Here is an 18,523-nt window from a genome sequence, read left to right as displayed (position 1 = left end):
TGCAACTAGCCATTGGGGCGTGGTGCCATGTGGGCCATTCACTGTGGGCGCGGAGGCAAATACGAGCTAGTGTACGCTGACCCCGGGAGGTTATACACGAACGATGTATTTGGTCAGCACAAATCACGTGGGGGTGAGGGGCTGTAATAACGACCTCGCGTGGCCGCATGTACACACGCGAATTATCGCTTAATACTTGTCTGTCGTTGTTGAAAAAATATATTATGTGAGCCCGGACGTAGGCCGACAGGAGGCCAATCAGCCTGCTGCTGGCTGACTAGGCCAATCGGCCTGCTGCTGGCTGATAGGATTTTATTTTTGAAAATAAAAATATCAGCGTAATATTTGTGCAAATTAATAAAAAAAATGTATTATTTAAAAAAATCAGCTTGTTTTTGTATTGTTGAGCAGAGAGGTGCTTGTCTTACGCTTGCATTACTTTAAGCTGGAAAATTAATAACATTATGTGAATTGCATATTGTAGATGTCGTTCAAAAAAAGGAAACTTTGTTGAAATTTTGTTATGTAAGGGTTCAAATCTTTTAAACAATCGATTAAAATCATTTGAATCAATAACCAAACTTTTGAAATTTTTTCTTCAAGATCAATTAGAACGGCACCCGGTCGAACTCCTCCACGCGCCCCTACCTCTCCAACCACATCCCTCCCTCCTGCTCAAAAACTCTTCTACGCACCACTCCTCTTCCATCCGAGAGCTGTGCAAAGTTGAGGAGGCGCCGTGAAGGACATCCGTGCGCTTCTTCACCCCCTACGCTCCATGGTATGAACAACCACAATTCTAAATGATCTAACTATTTGACTTAGACTAACCATTTACTAAATTCTTCAATCAATTAATGAACAACAATACTAACGGCGCAGCAAGGCATGCGTATGCATGCACAAAGTATTTCCCTTCAAAAGAGAGCAAACTGTCAATGGAAAACAATCTTTTCTTTTGAAAGGTTCGATGGAAAATAATCTAACTCAAAATTCCGCGCCCACCACGGTACATACGCGCGCGTGGGCCGAAACGCGTCTGTCTTCTCCACGCCCACCACGTCAGCGATCCGCGCCAAGGCGCATCTGAGCCGTCCAGCGCGCACAGCGGCGAACGGTTGTGATCGTATCAAATCAGTCGAGGGCACCGATCCGTGGCACGCACCCCTGCAGCAATCAGAGCCCACCTCCTCCCTCCTATAAATCCTCCGCGCCGTCGCCGCCGATTCCTCACCAGCCCTCCTACCTTCCCAGCGAAAACACCACCGCACATCTCCCCGGCCAAGTAGCAGCAGCGGCATCCATGGCCCCCAAGGCGGAGAAGAAGCCGGTGGCGGAGAAGGCCGAGAAGACCACGGCGGCGAAGAAGACCAAGGCCGAGAAGCGACCGCCGGCGTCCAAGGAGGGCGGCGAGAAGAAGGGGAAGAAGAAGTCCAAGAAGAGCGTGGAGACGTACAAGATCTACATCTTCAAGGTGCTGAAGCAGGTGCACCCGGACATCGGCATCTCCTCCAAGGCCATGTCCATCATGAACTCCTTCATCAACGACATCTTCGAGAAGCTCGCCGGCGAGTCCGCCAAGCTCGCCCGCTACAACAAGAAGCCCACCATCACGTCCAGGGAGATCCAGACGTCCGTCCGCCTCGTCCTCCCCGGCGAGCTCGCCAAGCACGCCGTCTCCGAGGGCACCAAGGCCGTCACCAAGTTCACCTCCTCCTAGATGGGCTGTTCCCTGTCATGGTGGCTGATCGATGCTGCTCTGTAGTTAGTTAGCTGTTCGTACTCTGTCATCTTGCAACTTAAGTGCTGGCTGTGTGTCCTACACAAACTGTTTCATGATCTGGAGAAATAGTAACAGTGCTGATTTATTGTGTCTTTGACTGTATCATGTTCAGTTGTTACCATGATCCCTTGCTATGATCCTGCTTGTGTGACTTTGTCCTTGCTATGGTCGTCTGTACCTGCACAGATGTTTCTCTGTTACATTTCAGAACACTTTCCAACGAGCACTGCCAAGGTGAGGCGGCGTCAGATGAGAGTGTCGATTTCTTCAGACATAAATCTAGGTTCGCCTCCTCCTAATGCTGTTCCCTGTCTTTTCAGAATTTAGTTAAATTAGTTAGATGTTCAGGATACACCATCTTGTAATTTATGGGGACTCAATGTTTCAGGATCTGGAGGAAATAGTAATGGTGTTGCTTTGATCTGTTTCATGCCTGTTTTCTCATGCTCGATCCTTACCATGATCATCCCTGTTGATTATCTCTGTTGATTACAAGGCTAGGCCCCGTTTGATAGCAAAGTATTTTTTAAGTATTTTAAGAATACTGCAGTTTTTGAGATTACCATAGTTTTATTTACAATGAGTTGTTTGGTTGCCCCTAACTATTGTGCTTTTAATACTGTAGTATTGAGCAAACTGCAGTTTTTTCTCTGCATAAAAAAAAGAACCCCAAACCTCTTTTTTAAAAAGCAGAGCTGCTGAGTGCTTAAACACAACGGCTAAACAGCAAAATTTACAGCGTTATGCGACAACAGCCAAACAAGTTCTATGTATTGTGAATACTTCAAAATACTCTGTTTTGATAAAACTATGGTATCTCATACCTATAGGCAAAATTACTGTAGTTTCTGATACTTTGGTTTATATAATACTTTGCTATCAAACATAGCCTAGACAGGCACGATTTTCAGCAATTTTGCACTGCGCCTCGGTTTTCAGCACTTCTCCAGTACAATGTAGCTGCTCTTGCACGAGTCATCTGTGCCGTATGCACTGTACCTTCAGATGTTCAAGCTACAGTTCACTTCAATCCGTCAGACACATGTCCAAGGTGCAGCAACCATCGGAAAAAAAAATATGGCCCGGTTTATATATAGGGAAAAAACAATGCTGAAAATCATTCTCCGTCCCAAATTACTTCATCTCTTACTGTTAGATTAGATACATCCGTATCTAGAAAAATCTAAGACAAATAATTTGGGACAGAGGTAATATATCATAAACAAGAAAATAGAAAGAAGAAAAACACACAACACGAGGAGGAGGGACGCCCTCGTGGGCCATCATCGTCGGTAACGACCCTAGTGGATCAAAGCTTTTGCCCAACGCCTTATTCCGGCCACCTTAATAGAACCTGGGTACGGGGCCCTAACCACTGCAAATCTATGAGATTGAGTCACGGCCTTATCGTATTCATCAACGACGGACCACCAAGGACGACGGTGCCGGGGCCTTTGTCTTTCGCCCGACGGTGGCGCGGTCGAGGGCTTCCTCGGAGGCGAGGCTGCGAGGCGGCGGCATGAAGGCATGGTTGAGGCATAACGGTGGGAGTGCTCGAGCCAGGTGTAGTGCTCTGGTCAGGAGGCGCAGCGTGGTTTTGGTGGCCGGTGCACTCTTGATCTAGCGGCGGCCGCACTTTGCATGGGCGCACATTAGCGATGGGGATCCGCCTTCCGTGCTCTAGATCTGGCCATGTCGGCCCGTGGGCCGATGTGCATGGGCGTAGCTCTTTTCAGCGAAGTGGCAGTCGGCGGTGCTGTGCTCTGCCGTCGGTGTTGGTCCGACTGGTGACCTCTCCAGCCTGGAGCGGCGGTCTCATTGCGATTGCGGTGGCCACTGAAAGGTCACCGTGAGGGTTTTCTCTTCAGATCCGGTGGTTGTCTTCGATGATGAGATGCAATCTACGAACGACGGCTTAACGCGAAGGGTATGGTTGTGCAGCGGTGGCGGTCGAAAATCCGATGTAGCTGCTAGGATAGCGGAAAAATGGTGGAGAGAACATTTGAGTGACTTTGATGTGGTGCTACTCGAGCACCTGGTCTCGATCTCCGGAGTGAAAACCTAGGTCTGACCCGAGGTGGTATACCTGGAAATGATGATATTTTTGTGTTGTTACCTTGTTGAAAGCATTGATCGGATATGCTTGAACTGACTCTCAGGGTGTAAACCTAGAATGTAGCCTTTGGTGGTTAGATCCGGTGGCGGTGACGCTTGAGCGTCACACCCGTCCTGAAGGGTTTACTGTTGAAGACCATCGTCGTCCTTGTATTGTCATGAGATGGTTGGTGCGGATAAGGTCATTATTGTAGTTTGTCAATCACGGATTTCACCACTTTGGGTTTTTTCCCCCGCCTACGCATAGCTTTGGTCTTATATAACTTTGCTATTTGTCGGTGTTATTTTATATGTACACGTTGGTGTTGACTGTGTGTATCTCAGTTGCGCAGAGGCCGGATGTGTGCTCATTGTGTTTGTAATCTTTTGATGCTTCATTTTGAGTCAATGAAATGCACCATTTATCAAGAAAAAGGGACATCACACCTCTGTGTGATGAGAATCGTCGTCGCCCACTATTGCTTAAAGCAGCGCTCATCCATGCTAAGAGAAATGCTTAATTCAACTGTTTTCAAGCGATCCAGTCCCACTAGGAGTGCAAAATGATCGATGCTAGGCACACAGGAGAAGGCGTGAGATGCTGCATTCCTTCATGAACAATTAGCATTTGTTCCATCACCCCTTCCTCTCACTCTTCACTCTACTCCATCCACTCTCTCTTTCAACCACACTTCCCCGTTTGGTAGCTTCCCTCCAACACCACCACCACGTCACCATGATCCTTCATCTACGGTACCGATGAAAGTGGTGTCAATCTCTTCCTTGACGGTGAAGAAGGTGACGACTTGCTCCTCTGCTACATCAATAGCGGTAAGAACCTCAAAACCCTTGGATAGGATGGCATGGTTATATCATGCCATGTTGACGACTACTCAAGGAGGATTAAAGATTAGTTTAGTAACAAATCTAGGGCCCTCTTTCTTTTCCTCAAATACATCAAAGTTTGCTTGGGTGTAGAAAGAGAGAAATGATAGCTTGAGATGGTTAACAATGTAGGGGAACGTGACACACATTTTTTTACCATGCACATACTAACCAAGATCACTATCGAGGTGCATGTAATGAGACCATACCCTCGACGATCCGTCAGCTTTGATGTCGATGAAGTCCTCCGACTCCCACAAATAGGTTATACCTCCCACCCACGAGAGTTTTCCCTTGCAAAGTTCTTCGACGCCTCCAAGGTATCCATGCGTACCAAAGTAGCAACACCTTACAACTTGTGGACCAACACCATGAAGCTGAGGGGAATCTAGATCTAATCTATAATAATGCTTTGTTTGACAAAATATTACAGAGTAACTCCTACAAGGCTACAACTAATAATTACAATGAAATCTTCTGGAGACATCTTCTCTGTAGTATCACTCTTTGCAAGACAAAAATCTCCCAAGACTTTAGTGAACTATAATTGGACTAGAGCAACGTTACTGTTATTAGTTCACCTACACGAGTTCAATTACTTGACAAAGATTTCTAGAAGGCCCTTGAGTCGCCCATCCAAAAATATGGAAAGACATGAACGATGACCATACTTGGGCCAGGGATGGACCCCTAGAAGTGCAGGCCGTCGAACCATAAAATATTCACCATAACGTCGAGGAAAGATTCCAACTCCACAAAAAATAAAAAAGAGCAACACGACACATGAATCCACCAGAACTATATAATCAGGTCCGCAAGGACACATGCTTCTTTGGCTCCACCTCCATGGCACCGCTACAACGAATCAGAGTAATCTTATGCGTGAAACACCACAAGTATCATTAGATGTTGACGCAAACTACTAACTTCTTGAAGATTTGAGCACCCATCACCCCTTGGTCCCAAGATGGAAACCAGAGGCGAGGGGACGAGAGGTTTATCCCCGGCGACTAGGGCTCTAGCTTACGCATTCTGGATATTGGTATTACTCTGCATTACTATTGAAAGAAGGGTCACTTGTAGAGATCAAGATTGTCAATTTCTCTAGAAAAACGTTGCCCTCATCTATTTATGGCACTTAAACCCAACCAACATATCTTTCTCTCTCCCTCTCTCTCTCTCTCTCTTGTGCGTGTGTGTGCTCATGTGAGTTCCATCCTTTTGCCAGGCAACTAATAACAAACATGAAAACTATCTTTAATGTGACCATCCAACGAAATTCAAAGAAAGGTCATTCAATGATCATCTAAAGAAACTTAAAGCAATTACCATGAAGATCTCATGACAGTAGGTGACCATGTGCTCCTTTTGTGGGATTGAAATGCATAGAAGCAAAATTGTTATTGCATCATCACATAAAATTTATTGTAATAGTACTCCTATTTGAGTGTGTGGAAAAAACTAGCCTTATTTAAAGGCGAGAAGAGGGATGGAAGAACATCATTATTCACAAAGAAGCCATTCTTTGCACCTAAAGCAGAACGTGGAGTAGAGCTCAGTGTTGGTTAGCATACACAATGCATAGAAGTTTTACCCTCTTTTGCAATGTCATTAAAGACCCATACATATCCTAGGACTTGGAAGCATCAGAAATTATGATTGCATCAACCTGTGTATGTACATGAAGCAGAATCGCAATGTTGGTAAACTAGAGATGGGTTCTTCGCTAGGTGTGTGTTGGTCATCGAATTAGCATACTCGAGAGCGGCGTAACGCAACACTGCAACGGAGACCGAGGCTTCCCTCCTTTGTAAGCTGAGCTCCCGCTCTGATGAAGACAAGCTAATGGTCATTTGTAGACATCTTCTCCTTGTCGTCATTGGCAATGGTGTGGTGACTGTTGAAGGACATACCCCGACCGAGAACAAATTGATGTGGTGTGGTGGTCGCAAATCCTAGCTCCATATGCTATTGTAGATGCCATACTTGGAAATGATGTGTGTAGTGTGAGCCTATTTAGGGTTACAATCATCTATCTATTATATTATTAAAACGATAGAAAACGAACGATGAAGATTTAATACTATGGAGTTATGATAAACGAACAGCTGTGATTCGTTGACCAAAAAAAAAACTTGACAAGGCAGTAGCGTACAGGCAAAAGGAGTCATAGCTAAAAAAAAGAGTCCATCGTCCATACGGCCTCCAATTAGATCCACACTCAACCTGGCAAGGCAGCAGCGAACAGGCAAAAGGAGTCACATAGCCAGCTAAAAAAAAGCAAGAGTCCATAGTCCATACGGCCACTAAGTAGATCGGCAAGGCCAGTGTATAGGCAAAGGAGTCCCAACGCACGCACCTATTCCATACAGAGACAAAACAGGTTACAGTTGAAATTCAATCAGTACTTTTTTCAGGAAAAATCCAGTTAGTACTGAGGCGTGTGATTACATGGCACTACATACGCAAGTAACATTTTAGTGCATTTCTAAATCTCCACTTTACCGAAAATAAAAACTTCGCTTTCACTCCTTTCATAAGTTCCTTTGCACGCAAAAGGCAAGGCATGATGTAGTAGCTCATATCGTGCGTGGTGTGAATTGTAACAAGAAACTCGGCAGGACTACATAATTAGTCAAAGAAAGCTAGAATATTGCTTACAAATATCATGGTTGACACATGTTAAAAAAATACTGTATCATGATTGATAGATCGAATGTGCTAATCAACAATTCAGAGTGTACACACGTGAAAATATGGGCTTTTTACTTGTGATTTTTTTCTTTTTCTTTTTGCATGGCATGACGTTCTTCCAAAACACCAAATACAAAATAAAGCAGACATACACACTCACGCCACTATTCACAAACTCACAAAACGCCTGAAATGGAAACCAAAAAGAAGGGGGAAAGTAAATAATGTTTTGGTTTTCTCACAAGAAACCATATAAATTTATAAAGAAGATAAAAACAGAAATAAATATAAAATATATCCATGTAAATAAAGTTATTGAGCCTTGAACAGATTAAAATTTCCTATCTCTGTTTCCAAATTTTCAATGTTCGACATTTGTCCTCAAACAAACTTACTTAAGTTTGACCAAGTACGTAAAAGAATATACCAACATATACAACACATTTTTCATTACATTTATCATAAAATATTTTTCAAACTATATATATTGGATCTTTTATATATTAACAGTTTTCCTAATAAATTTGGTTAAACTTAAAAAAATCAAGTTACAAACAAAATCAAACTTCAAATATTTCGAAATGAAGGAGTAAGAGATATCATTACTTAAGGAGTGAAGGCTTTCCACATGCAACGGAGGGCATGCACAAGTGATGACGCCGCGACCATGGAAGCTGGCAGCGGGCAACCTCGCGCGCATGTGAATTCATCCAGTCAATATACATTTTCGCCTCACTTTATAAATAAAGCACAAACCAAAGTACACAGCCAAATGATACAAAGTGATGATGGAATCTTACAAAGCAGATCCCAGTATAACCGGTCAACAACAACTCACACGACTGCGTTGCCAATAGATCACCAGGTAGTCATGTACACGCCCTACAACACCTAACCTCCACGACAATGCCCTCAGGAGTGGGACGCCCCTAAGTGTCGTTGTTGCCGAGTCTAGGATGAACAATGCCTGCCACGTGCATCCTTGACACAAAGATGTGCATCCATCCACGTCTCGCTAGCAGCCTAGCTAGAGCGCCCTTAGCACCCGTAAACCCAGCATAGAACAAGTGGGAGACTCAGAGGGTGCTTGAATCCAATGAACTTATTTTAGTCTGACTAAAAATAGTCTCTTTAAGAGGCTAAAGTTCCAAGCACCCCTGATTAAAGAGGGGCTAAAACTAGTCTTGAGACTAAATTTTTTTAGTCAGGGGTACCCCTACTAAAATGTGGATAGTCATCTCTCTCCTCATTTAACTCCTTTTCTTTAACACAGGCAAGTTCTGGATTGGATGGTTTGGAGGATAATAAATACTTATTAACTTGATTTTAGTCTCTTTAGTATTTGGAACCAAGCATGGGTGAGGCTAGCAAGTTTTAGTCCCACTACTTTTAGTCATGGGACTAAAACGTATCCAAACACCCTCTCAACACGACATGACAGCATGGCCAGCAGCCATAAGCCCACATAAAATTCATGAGCTACTGGCGCGCAAAAGAAAAGAGAAAACCAAAAGGTGAAAAAGAAATGCTTCAATGGGTCGTGGCATGACTGAGCTAGCAATATGCTTAGCATGTGCTCTCTACTCCATGGAAGCAAATGCCAATTTCACACGTCACAAATCAATTGGCTCTCAAAGCAAGAATATACAAGGATTGGCATATTTGAGCATTCACTTCGGAATCTACCAAGATTGCCACACGTTGCTCTTTTTTTTGTTCTCATATTGCAAATCTTTTGCCAACAACTTAATATACACAATAAAACAAGAATGAACTATGTTTTCCAATAAATTTGTATGACCAGCTCAACATCTCATAGGTATGGAAAACACATAGGATATCTAGCCGCGCAAATGCGCGGGTCACCCTGCTAGTTCAATAATGATATAAGATCGATGGGAGCGATGCTTGTCGCTCTATCTCTTTGATTTTTCTTTCTCCAATTAAGAGCATTATTTGTTTACCTAAAATGTAGCATCAACACACTACAATCATAATGAGCACACACACAATAAATGCATAACTAAGATGCACACAACCAACACCAACATACACAAATAAAAGTATATTGAATGATTGTAAAACCAAACCTTTGCTAAGGCATTGGGGAGAGCTACCCGTGAACTGTGCCGCCACCCATGTGAGGCCAAAAACATCCTTGGTCACCTGCCTCAATCGCATACACATCGCCATAAACACCTGTTGGTGTTCCTGTATCTCAAGAGTAAACCACGAATGGAGCCGATGCATGCACATGTAGAACATGCGGATGTACCATTAAAACCATACCATGTCTACGTACTCATCGACGAAATAAGGTCTCATGCATGCTACCACCCTTATGAACGTGCTAAATTTGTGGCGTATGCCAACGAGGCAGTAACCAAACATATCGGCGACATTGTTCGGCCGATACAAGTTAGGCGTGAATTGGATGGCATACCATGTAGCCCGCACAAAAATGCATTGGAAGAATAAGTGTTTAATTGTTTCATCGATGTGACAAAGCAATACTTGTTACTTTCAAGCCAATTGTAGTCGTTGTGGTCGTCCTTTGCCATGATCACGCCTCGGCAAAGGTACCACATGTCTTTGTTGGAATGCTATGCAATTGTGACATCCTCTGGTTGCAGACCTGAAATCTCCTTACTCTTAATCCACTAACAAACATTGAGAAAATATAACGATATAAGTTCCCATATCCAGATACACCAAAGCCATAATGAGAAATAACTGAATACTTGAGGTATATCATTTGCGTGACATAAGGAAACACACATGGGATGGTGTTATATGAAAGCACATGGAGAGTTGATACCAAGCGCCAAGAACTGAATTTTTTGGTACATTAGGAATCCACCTTTGTTTACTACCCTGGAAAGGTCTTATGCCTTAGTTTGAGATACACTACCATGGTTTTGTAATTTCATGAACATAAATATATTTTTTGATGTCAGAAAATAACACGGGCCATTACCATGTTAAGGCAATGATACACATTTGAGAAAATATCAACATATGTTTTGAGATATGAACATCCCTGACATGCAATGTTTTATGCCGACCTCCTTCGTCTCGTGCAACAACACCAGCAAGGTATAAGTACCCATGAACTCACCAACCACAAAATTTCTCAAACTCAAACTATCATGTAGTTATCTTACTTACGCGATTATATAAAATACAACTAATAGAAACTTAATGTATTGAAAAAAAAGTTCATTCGATTGAACTAAGTTATTTGTGATAAAAAAAACTTGCATTATCACATAGCTATTTGTTTTGGTCTGGTGAGCATCAAGAGCATCGTGAGCTATTTGACTTGGGCGGTGAACAACGCCACATCGAGAGTGTAGTGGGATGTGGTAGCCTCGACGACGGCAGGGGCCTACTGGTTTGCTTCAAATAACCGCCGGTATGGCTCTCCCACCAACCATCCATCATGAGATACATAATAAGATTATACAAGAGATGATACCCACGTCGCTGTGGGAATCGCCTATAATTATTTCATTGAGTTTGGTTATTGCAACATTATTTGGATTAACAGTATGATAATTTGAAACTAAAATAAATATAACTTATTGTCTTTTATTATAAATAGAGTTGTAAATATTTATTAAATACGTCTCGCGTGCACGGTGCATATTAAGGTGGACCTTTTCATGTGCACGAGGGCATGGTGAGTTGACATAGTAGCGTGTTGAAAGAAATAGAGTTAGTGGGATCAAGTATTTATATAAGATTCAACACGAATGATCCCTCGTGGCCCGAGCTGTTCGAAGCAAAATATCGACGATGCCACAATCTTCTGGCCTATCATGATGCATTGCAGTATGCATTAGCCGCTCTGGGGGCTGGGGCATGTTCTTAGCCCAACAATGGAGTAACCTTTAAATATTGACGAAAACGGACTGTTTGGAGTTAGTTAATCTTTTGAAGGCTAGTGTCACAGAAAGATCAAGATACACCTTTATGCACTATAAAAAAAAGACACATCTGTGACATTTTGGGCCGAACGAATTTTTTCTGTCATGCTTATGACACTTCTATGACGATAATTGTGACAAAACCCGGTATCATCATAGATGTGGTGGGCTCCTACTTCTATGACAAACAATTATGACAGAAAATGGGCGTTTCGTCCTGGGCAGGCCGGAGACACAGCTGCATGACATTCTTTGGGCCGTGCATGACGGAAAAAACCATGGTAGAAGCAAGGGCGAGGAAAATATCGGGGAGTTCCCGGTTATGGTGGGTGGTCGGGGGCCGAGCGATGCACGTTTCTATTGTACACGTATGCGCGTGGGTGTGAGGCGTTGGGCTCTAACTGAACCCGAGCGAGGCGTCGCCTAACTGAACCCGAGCGATTGCATTGCAGGCTATGCATTACTGAACCCGAGCGATCGATCGATGACTGTTAACTGAACCCGATCGAGCGATTCCTTCGCTACTGCTGCTAACTGAAGCCGATCGATGCTGCCTCTGGATGAACAGTGAGCCTTGTTGAGGGGGGGGGGGGTGGGGGTTGGATGAATAGTTCCCGGTGGGGGGTTGGATGAACAGGACCCCGTGGAGGGCTGGATGAACAGGACCCCGTGGAGGGCTGGTTGAACAGTAGCCGGTGGAGGTTGGATGAACAGTAGCCCATGGAGGGGCGGTTGAACAGGACCCCGTGAAGAGGGCTTGTCAAACAGTAGCCGATGAAGGAGCGCGCGGGGGAGGCTGGATGAATAGGAGCTCGTGGATGAACAGTCGCAGGTGGAGGCTGGAGGAGGTCGACGGTGGATGAGCTGTAGCCCGTGGAGGCTGGAGGAGGTCGACGGTGGAGATGAACAATATCCCGTGGAGTCCCGTTTTGCGGTACGCCACATTCCTCCCGATGAACAGGACCCCCGTTTCGACCGTAGCGCTCCAACACAAGTCCGTTTCCTCCATTTTGCGGTACGCCATACCCCTCCCGATCAACAGGACCCCGTTTCGACCGTAGGAGGTCCAACAGAAGTCCGTTTCCTCCATTTTGCGGTACTCCAGACCCCTCCCAATGAACAGGATCCCATTTCGACCGTGGCCGGTCGAACACAAGGCCGTTTCCTCCGTTCTGCGGTACGCCAGGCCTCGTTTTCATCCATTGTTCCGTCCAAGCCAGTTGGCTTCCTATGAACACGACATATTCCGACCCAGACGGTTGCCTCCCGATGAAAAGGACGCTGTTTCTCCGTTCTGACCCAGCCGGTTCGCTGCCTGACGTCGTTGCTGCCGTCCGTTGCCTCTCCATGTACACAAGACTTGGCCGTCCATATATATATGCGCGAGTACGCACTCAAGACCTCGCCCGTATGTACCTACATGGTCGTATTTTCTTTCTTGCACCCTAGCCACTGTATGTACGTGTATATGCTACGTGCGCGCCTCTACTATGACACGTGCACGCCTCTACTACGACACGTGCCCTTCCTTACACGACCACGGTTCATCGTTGCAGCATGTAGACAGACCGATCGTATGTACGTACACGTTCGCGACCAGTATGACAATGCTACGTACGCTTCGACCAGGTGGGTCCCGACTGTCAGGCACTTCCTTGTGTGTGAAGATGTAGCTGGTGGGTCCCAACAGTCAGGGGGCGAATCATTTTTTGCCCGTAATATGGACACACTTCCTTGCATGCAAAGATGTATCTGGTAGGTCCCGGCAGTCAGGGGAAACATTTTTTTCACGAAATACAGTGGCCCATCCGATAGGTCCCTGCTGTCAGGTGGAGGAATCATTATTTTTCGCGTAATAAGGAGGCACTTTCTTACTGTGGCCGTGGACCCAGCTATCAGCCTCTCCACGTACAATACTCTTCCGATGGAAGTCGACCGTTGAACACATTGACCACGCCGCGCCGAGAGCACCAAGGCGGTGGACAAAGGCGAGGCCTAGGAAGGGGGCGACACGGAGCCAAGAAAGAAGCGGCAGTGTATGCCCACGCGGAGAAGAGTACGAGGGTTCACTGGTTCGGCTGCGGTGTGAGGCTACCATAGCCGCAGAATAACAGCGGGTGTGGGTGAGTGAAGGGATGGCCTGGTCAGCGGCGGGAGTAGTAGGGGGCGGTGAGGCTTCCGCGGTAGCACAACCGGCCATGGGAGGCAGGAGCAGGCAGCACGACCGGCGCTACTTTGGGCGGCTGGAGCAAGAAGACCAAAGGTTGAAGAAGCACGACGACCGTTGGATGGACATCGTACAACCACTGCAGCTAGAATCATTTATATTTACTAAGTTGACAAATCCCTTGGTACGTGTCAACTTAGTAGGCCCACAGGCCAGCTTTCGAAACGGTGCACCCCAGATGTCAGGGGGAGGAATCATTTTTTGGACGGGTGAAGCTAGAATATTCGAGATTGAAGAAGAAGCACGACATCCGTTGGATGGATATCCAACGGCCACTGCTGCTAGAACTGTGTGTTGACTATAAGTTGACAAAGCCTTGCATACGCGCCAACTTATTTTTTTGAGGGACGCGTCAACTTAGTAGGCCCACAAGTGTGTGGCAGAAGACTTATAGCCCATTTGAGATTTGTAAGAATGTACAACCCATTTTTGAATTCTAATGGAATTTACTACATCCCATTTACAGTTTGTTAAAAGTATTACCCTTTTCTAGCTAGGACAACGATTAATAATTTCAACCAACTGTTCAAAACAGAATTCAAGTAAATTTCCCACATTTTGATGGGATCCGAAATCCCGAAATTTCTAGTCAGATTAAATACAATTTCAATATAAATTTGTATTACGTAAAAGTCCAACGAAACATTGCGCGCACAAAAGTTAATGAAATTAAAATTTTCAAAATCCAAAAATAATATTTTATAAAGTAATTACGTGTTTGGTACATTTTCTTATACTTACTGCCCAGTTTTTATAATTACATCTCATTTATTATTTCTTAAAGCCCATTTTCTTGTTAAGCCTAATGCATCCCTCCTAGGAAAGTTTTGTAGCCGAGCGGGGCGGAGAATAACAAGTTGACCTTGCCTGGGTATTCCTAAAAAAAGGTATAGCTGGGCTAGCCATTTTCAGCTTGAAAAAAATGAATATCTGGGCTAGATATCTGGTCTGGGCTAGACGGGCCACAACCCGCCCAGTTAATACTCTGCTCTCCTCTGAACAACAACGAAAACATCGCTCAAGAAAAAACTCTGCAGTGCTCACACCTCAAAAACACAAATACTGCTCGAGCTTCTTGGTCCCAGCTGTCGGCCGCTCCTTGTGCAATTCTCTCGTTTATTGACTAAATAGGTTGACAATGATGTGGGACCGTGATCACCAGGAGGAAGCAAAAAAAATTATAGTTGAATATAATAAGGAGGCACTTGCGTACGTGCGGCTATGGCCCTGGTGGGTCCCCATTGTCATCCTCTCCAAATAAAGTCATCTCCTCATTGCTCATGTTCGTTGACCATGTTGACAAGACGAGACGGTGGCGCCACGACGAGTGCAACAACTCAAAGGATGACGGAGAGGGCCTCGCAGGCCCTACGGATGGTCTGATACAACGCCAACTGCTCATTCGGGAAGCCAGGATCATAGGGCCACATGTCCGCGATGGCATTGTCGTTCGCTTGTTCACCGGTTCTCGTTGAGGAGACAGAGGTTGCAGCACAGGTCCTCCTGCGCTGGTAGCTCTTTCGCCATGGGCGTCGAAGTGCGACCGCACCTGCTCTATGGTGAACACGGCATGAACCGGCTTGGACAGTGGCGCCGGCTCCTGGTCAAAAGCTACGTCCATCGTCTGATTGTCGTCGCTCAGCTTGGCGAGCTCGCTGGCGAGCCAGCATGTCCGGCTGCTGGACCGACCCGCTCCCAAGCACGAGTCTGACTGCCCTGGCCCACCCGGACCTCCTCCCTCGCCCGCACGTGCTTTCCGCCTGAAACTGTTAGCGCCGCCCGCCCCGCTTCCCGGTGCAGGCGATTGCTCCGCCTTCAAATGACACAAGTGCCATCCGTCCGTCCGTCTGCGGCCCACATTAAGGATACGCGGTTGCTAAGGCGGCTACTCCGGCGCCACACATCCGTCCCTCCACCGCCCACCATTGTTATATAAACTACTGCGCGGGCCATAGCCACAGTCATCCGTCTCTGTTCCCTTTCTCCTGTCCACACCGCTACTGCCCACCATGGCTTCCTCACGCTCCAGTGCTCTTCGAGACAGGCGGACGATGGACCACAAGGAGATGGCAGCCGTTGCTGCCAACTTGCTGGCCAGCAGGCAGCCGGAGGACGATGACGTCCCAATGGAGAACATGGTAGTCGATGATCCGGCGCCAACCCCCTCCTCCATGCCATCCTCGCTGGTGCATTGCACCATGACCATCGGCGAGGCCCGTGCCCAATACATGGACACGGTGAGGCAGAAGCGTCAGGAGCAGTTTCGGGAGACGCAGGCCGATGCCGCCTACAACCACCAACTCCTCCAGGAGCACCTGCAGGACGAGGCAGAGGACAATGCCGGCTCCGACGAGTCCCGGCTCCGCTGGCATCGACGAGGCCCTACTCCGCTGAGGCCCCGCGGCGCCAACAATGAGGCAGAGGACACCGCCGGCTCCGCCGAGGCCCCGCCCTACCGGCACCGAGGCAGAGCCCCCCTGCTCCGCCGAGGCCCCGCCCCGCCAACAACGAGGCAGAGGACATCATCGGCTCAGCCGAGGCCCCACCTTGCCGGCAACGAGGGGGAGGATTTCCCCTGCTCCGACAAGGCACCGCCTCATCGGCAACGAGATAGAGGACATCTTCAGCTCCGTCGAGGCCCCGCCCCGCCGCCAACAAGGCCGTGCCACACAGAAAACAAGGAAGAGTAGAACACGGTAGGTCGCCGCTGCTCGGGTCCAAGTAAGTCCACCGCTGCTACCCTCCGGTTGAAGCCAAGCTAGGCGGGTTGACCATTGACGGCCGATTAGCTTCTTGGCGGCGACGTGGAGTCGGAGAGCTATGTTGGAGAAGGACGCTGCTTCTACTTAACTACTGGTGCAGTTGGCTGACTGACACGTGGGCCCAACAGGCATCTGGGCCACATGTCAGTTACGCAACTGCACCTGCAGTTAAGTCACTGAAGCTCAGTCCGCTGGAGAAGAAACTTCTGTTCGGCTCAGCTGGACACATGTTTGTAGCTTCGGTTAATTAATTATACCTCCAGTACACCACTTTTTAGTTGAAGAATGTATGAAATGTAATGAAATCTGGCATGTTTATATGAAATCCGACCATGTATGAATGAATTTAGTTCGATTAGTTCAAATTCTTGTATCACTGGCATTGGATGAACATGCAAACCAATACATACTAGCATTATTCCCAGGGTGATCACCTCGTTTGCAGTAGTTTCACATGTACTCCCTCCGGTCCTTTTTAGTCTGCATACAAGTTTTGTCTGCAGTCAAAGTATCTCTACTTTGACCAATGTTATAAAAAAAGTAAGAATTTTCACAATGCATGAAGTAAAAAGGAACAGAGGGAGTACAGAGAGTTTGAGCAGCTTTCTAGCGTTCATGTACATTGCAATCAAACACACAGGCCTGGCAATTAATAGAGAACATTCAAAACAATCGATGAGTATGCATCTTAGCGATTCACATATTAGAGCCAATATTTACTTCACAACTAAAGAATAAAGAAATATTGATCGATGCTGCTGACAGCAAAGGGCGTCCCATTCGAAAAATATCAAATGCATGTCTTCTTGCTAACATCAATGAGCAAAATTTGACAAGGTTGTCCCATTCCAAAATGTCAAATGCTTGTTGTTTTGCATACATCAATAAGCAAACTTTGACAAGGTTTTCCCATTCCAAAATATCAAATGCCTACGATTGTGGAATGGGCATGGTTTGCCATCAGTTCGGACATTGACATGTCACCTCGTGCTAAATAAACCAGCTGTTCTTTTTGTGCAGTTCCACCAAAATCAACCAAATTAGCGCGTAGCTTGTATGATTTCGCCCTTATATGTTGCAACGCCTTGAACTTACCGGCACCTCCTTTCTTGTGGTGGAAAAGAATGATTCAATGTATTCATGAACAATTTGTGCAGTTCCCATTGAAATCAAGCTGAGCACCCCTGTTTGCACAAGTACAAAAAAAGTGATTAGTATAAAGCAAACTGTACTATGAATTGACAGTTTAAACAAGACCTACATGGTCCATGTATATCACACTTTAAAAAAAATGGAACTCACTGGAAAGAATCCTAGAACAACAATGTACTTGCGCATCACAAGAAAAAAATGGAGTTATGTCAGTCCTTCTGAGTTGAAGTTAGTTTGGTCTTGTGGGGAGTAATGTAACCATCCTTCAACTTCTCCTTCTGATGAGAAGATAGACAGGGCTTCTTCATCCTGGCATAATTGGAACTAGTCACTTCACGTACTCCATATTCTTCTTCAGAGGAGGATATTCCTGCTGTGCAAAGACAAGAGGACAACTAAATGCTAGCATCCCTATTTGCTCGGAAAAAAGGAAAGGAAATATTTAAAACAACACAGCTGAAGCACTTCTCAAGGACAAAACCACTTTCTCATGACAGTACCTAAACAGTAGCACAACACCAATAGAGATGACAAAGCTCAATCATATGGATGAAATCCATGGGCGAGTACCAACCTTTGTCAAGAGGCTTATTGTGTAGAGCATACAGATCAAGCACTTCTCCGGAACCATCTGTTGCTATCTACTGTGGTTGCCATGCTTACTATATACTCCTCGATTAGTTTAATGATTCCAACATCTTCTTGTGCAGTTCCACTAAAATATATGGTATCTTCAAAGAAGATCCCTGTTTGCACTAGTAGAGATAATTACATATTACATTAAGAGTGGCATCAAATGAGTGGCAAAACAATTGATCGTTCCAGCCATAGCAGTAAATTAAGATGCAAAACTATATCATTACTTGTGTCATCACAGTTCCAGTGCTTCATTACAGCATCGGGAGTTGATTTTTGTTTTTCTTTCGCTTGTTCTTCCCCTTCATCACTTGATTCAATAGTAGACAAGCTTCACCTTCAATGTAAGATTTGGCATGTC

The 18,523-nt window shown here is 45.6% G+C and overlaps 1 protein-coding gene across 1 annotated transcript; it reads left to right on the top strand.

Moving 5' to 3' along the window:
- The first annotated feature begins 1,227 nt into the window (after nt 1–1,227).
- LOC123161805 (histone H2B.3-like) lies at nt 1,228–1,875 on the top strand. Its single transcript, XM_044579618.1, has one exon. The coding sequence runs from the start codon at nt 1,304–1,306 to the stop codon at nt 1,718–1,720; it is 417 nt and encodes a 138-aa protein (XP_044435553.1). The 5' UTR covers nt 1,228–1,303; the 3' UTR covers nt 1,721–1,875.
- Nucleotides 1,876–18,523: the final 16,648 nt, after the last annotated feature.

The sequence above is a fragment of the Triticum aestivum genome, chromosome 7B (genome assembly GCF_018294505.1).
Source record: "Triticum aestivum cultivar Chinese Spring chromosome 7B, IWGSC CS RefSeq v2.1, whole genome shotgun sequence".
NCBI classification, from domain to species: Eukaryota; Viridiplantae; Streptophyta; class Magnoliopsida; order Poales; family Poaceae; genus Triticum; species Triticum aestivum.
Note: the sequence above shows the minus strand (reverse complement) of the source record. Positions and strands in the feature narration are given on the sequence as shown.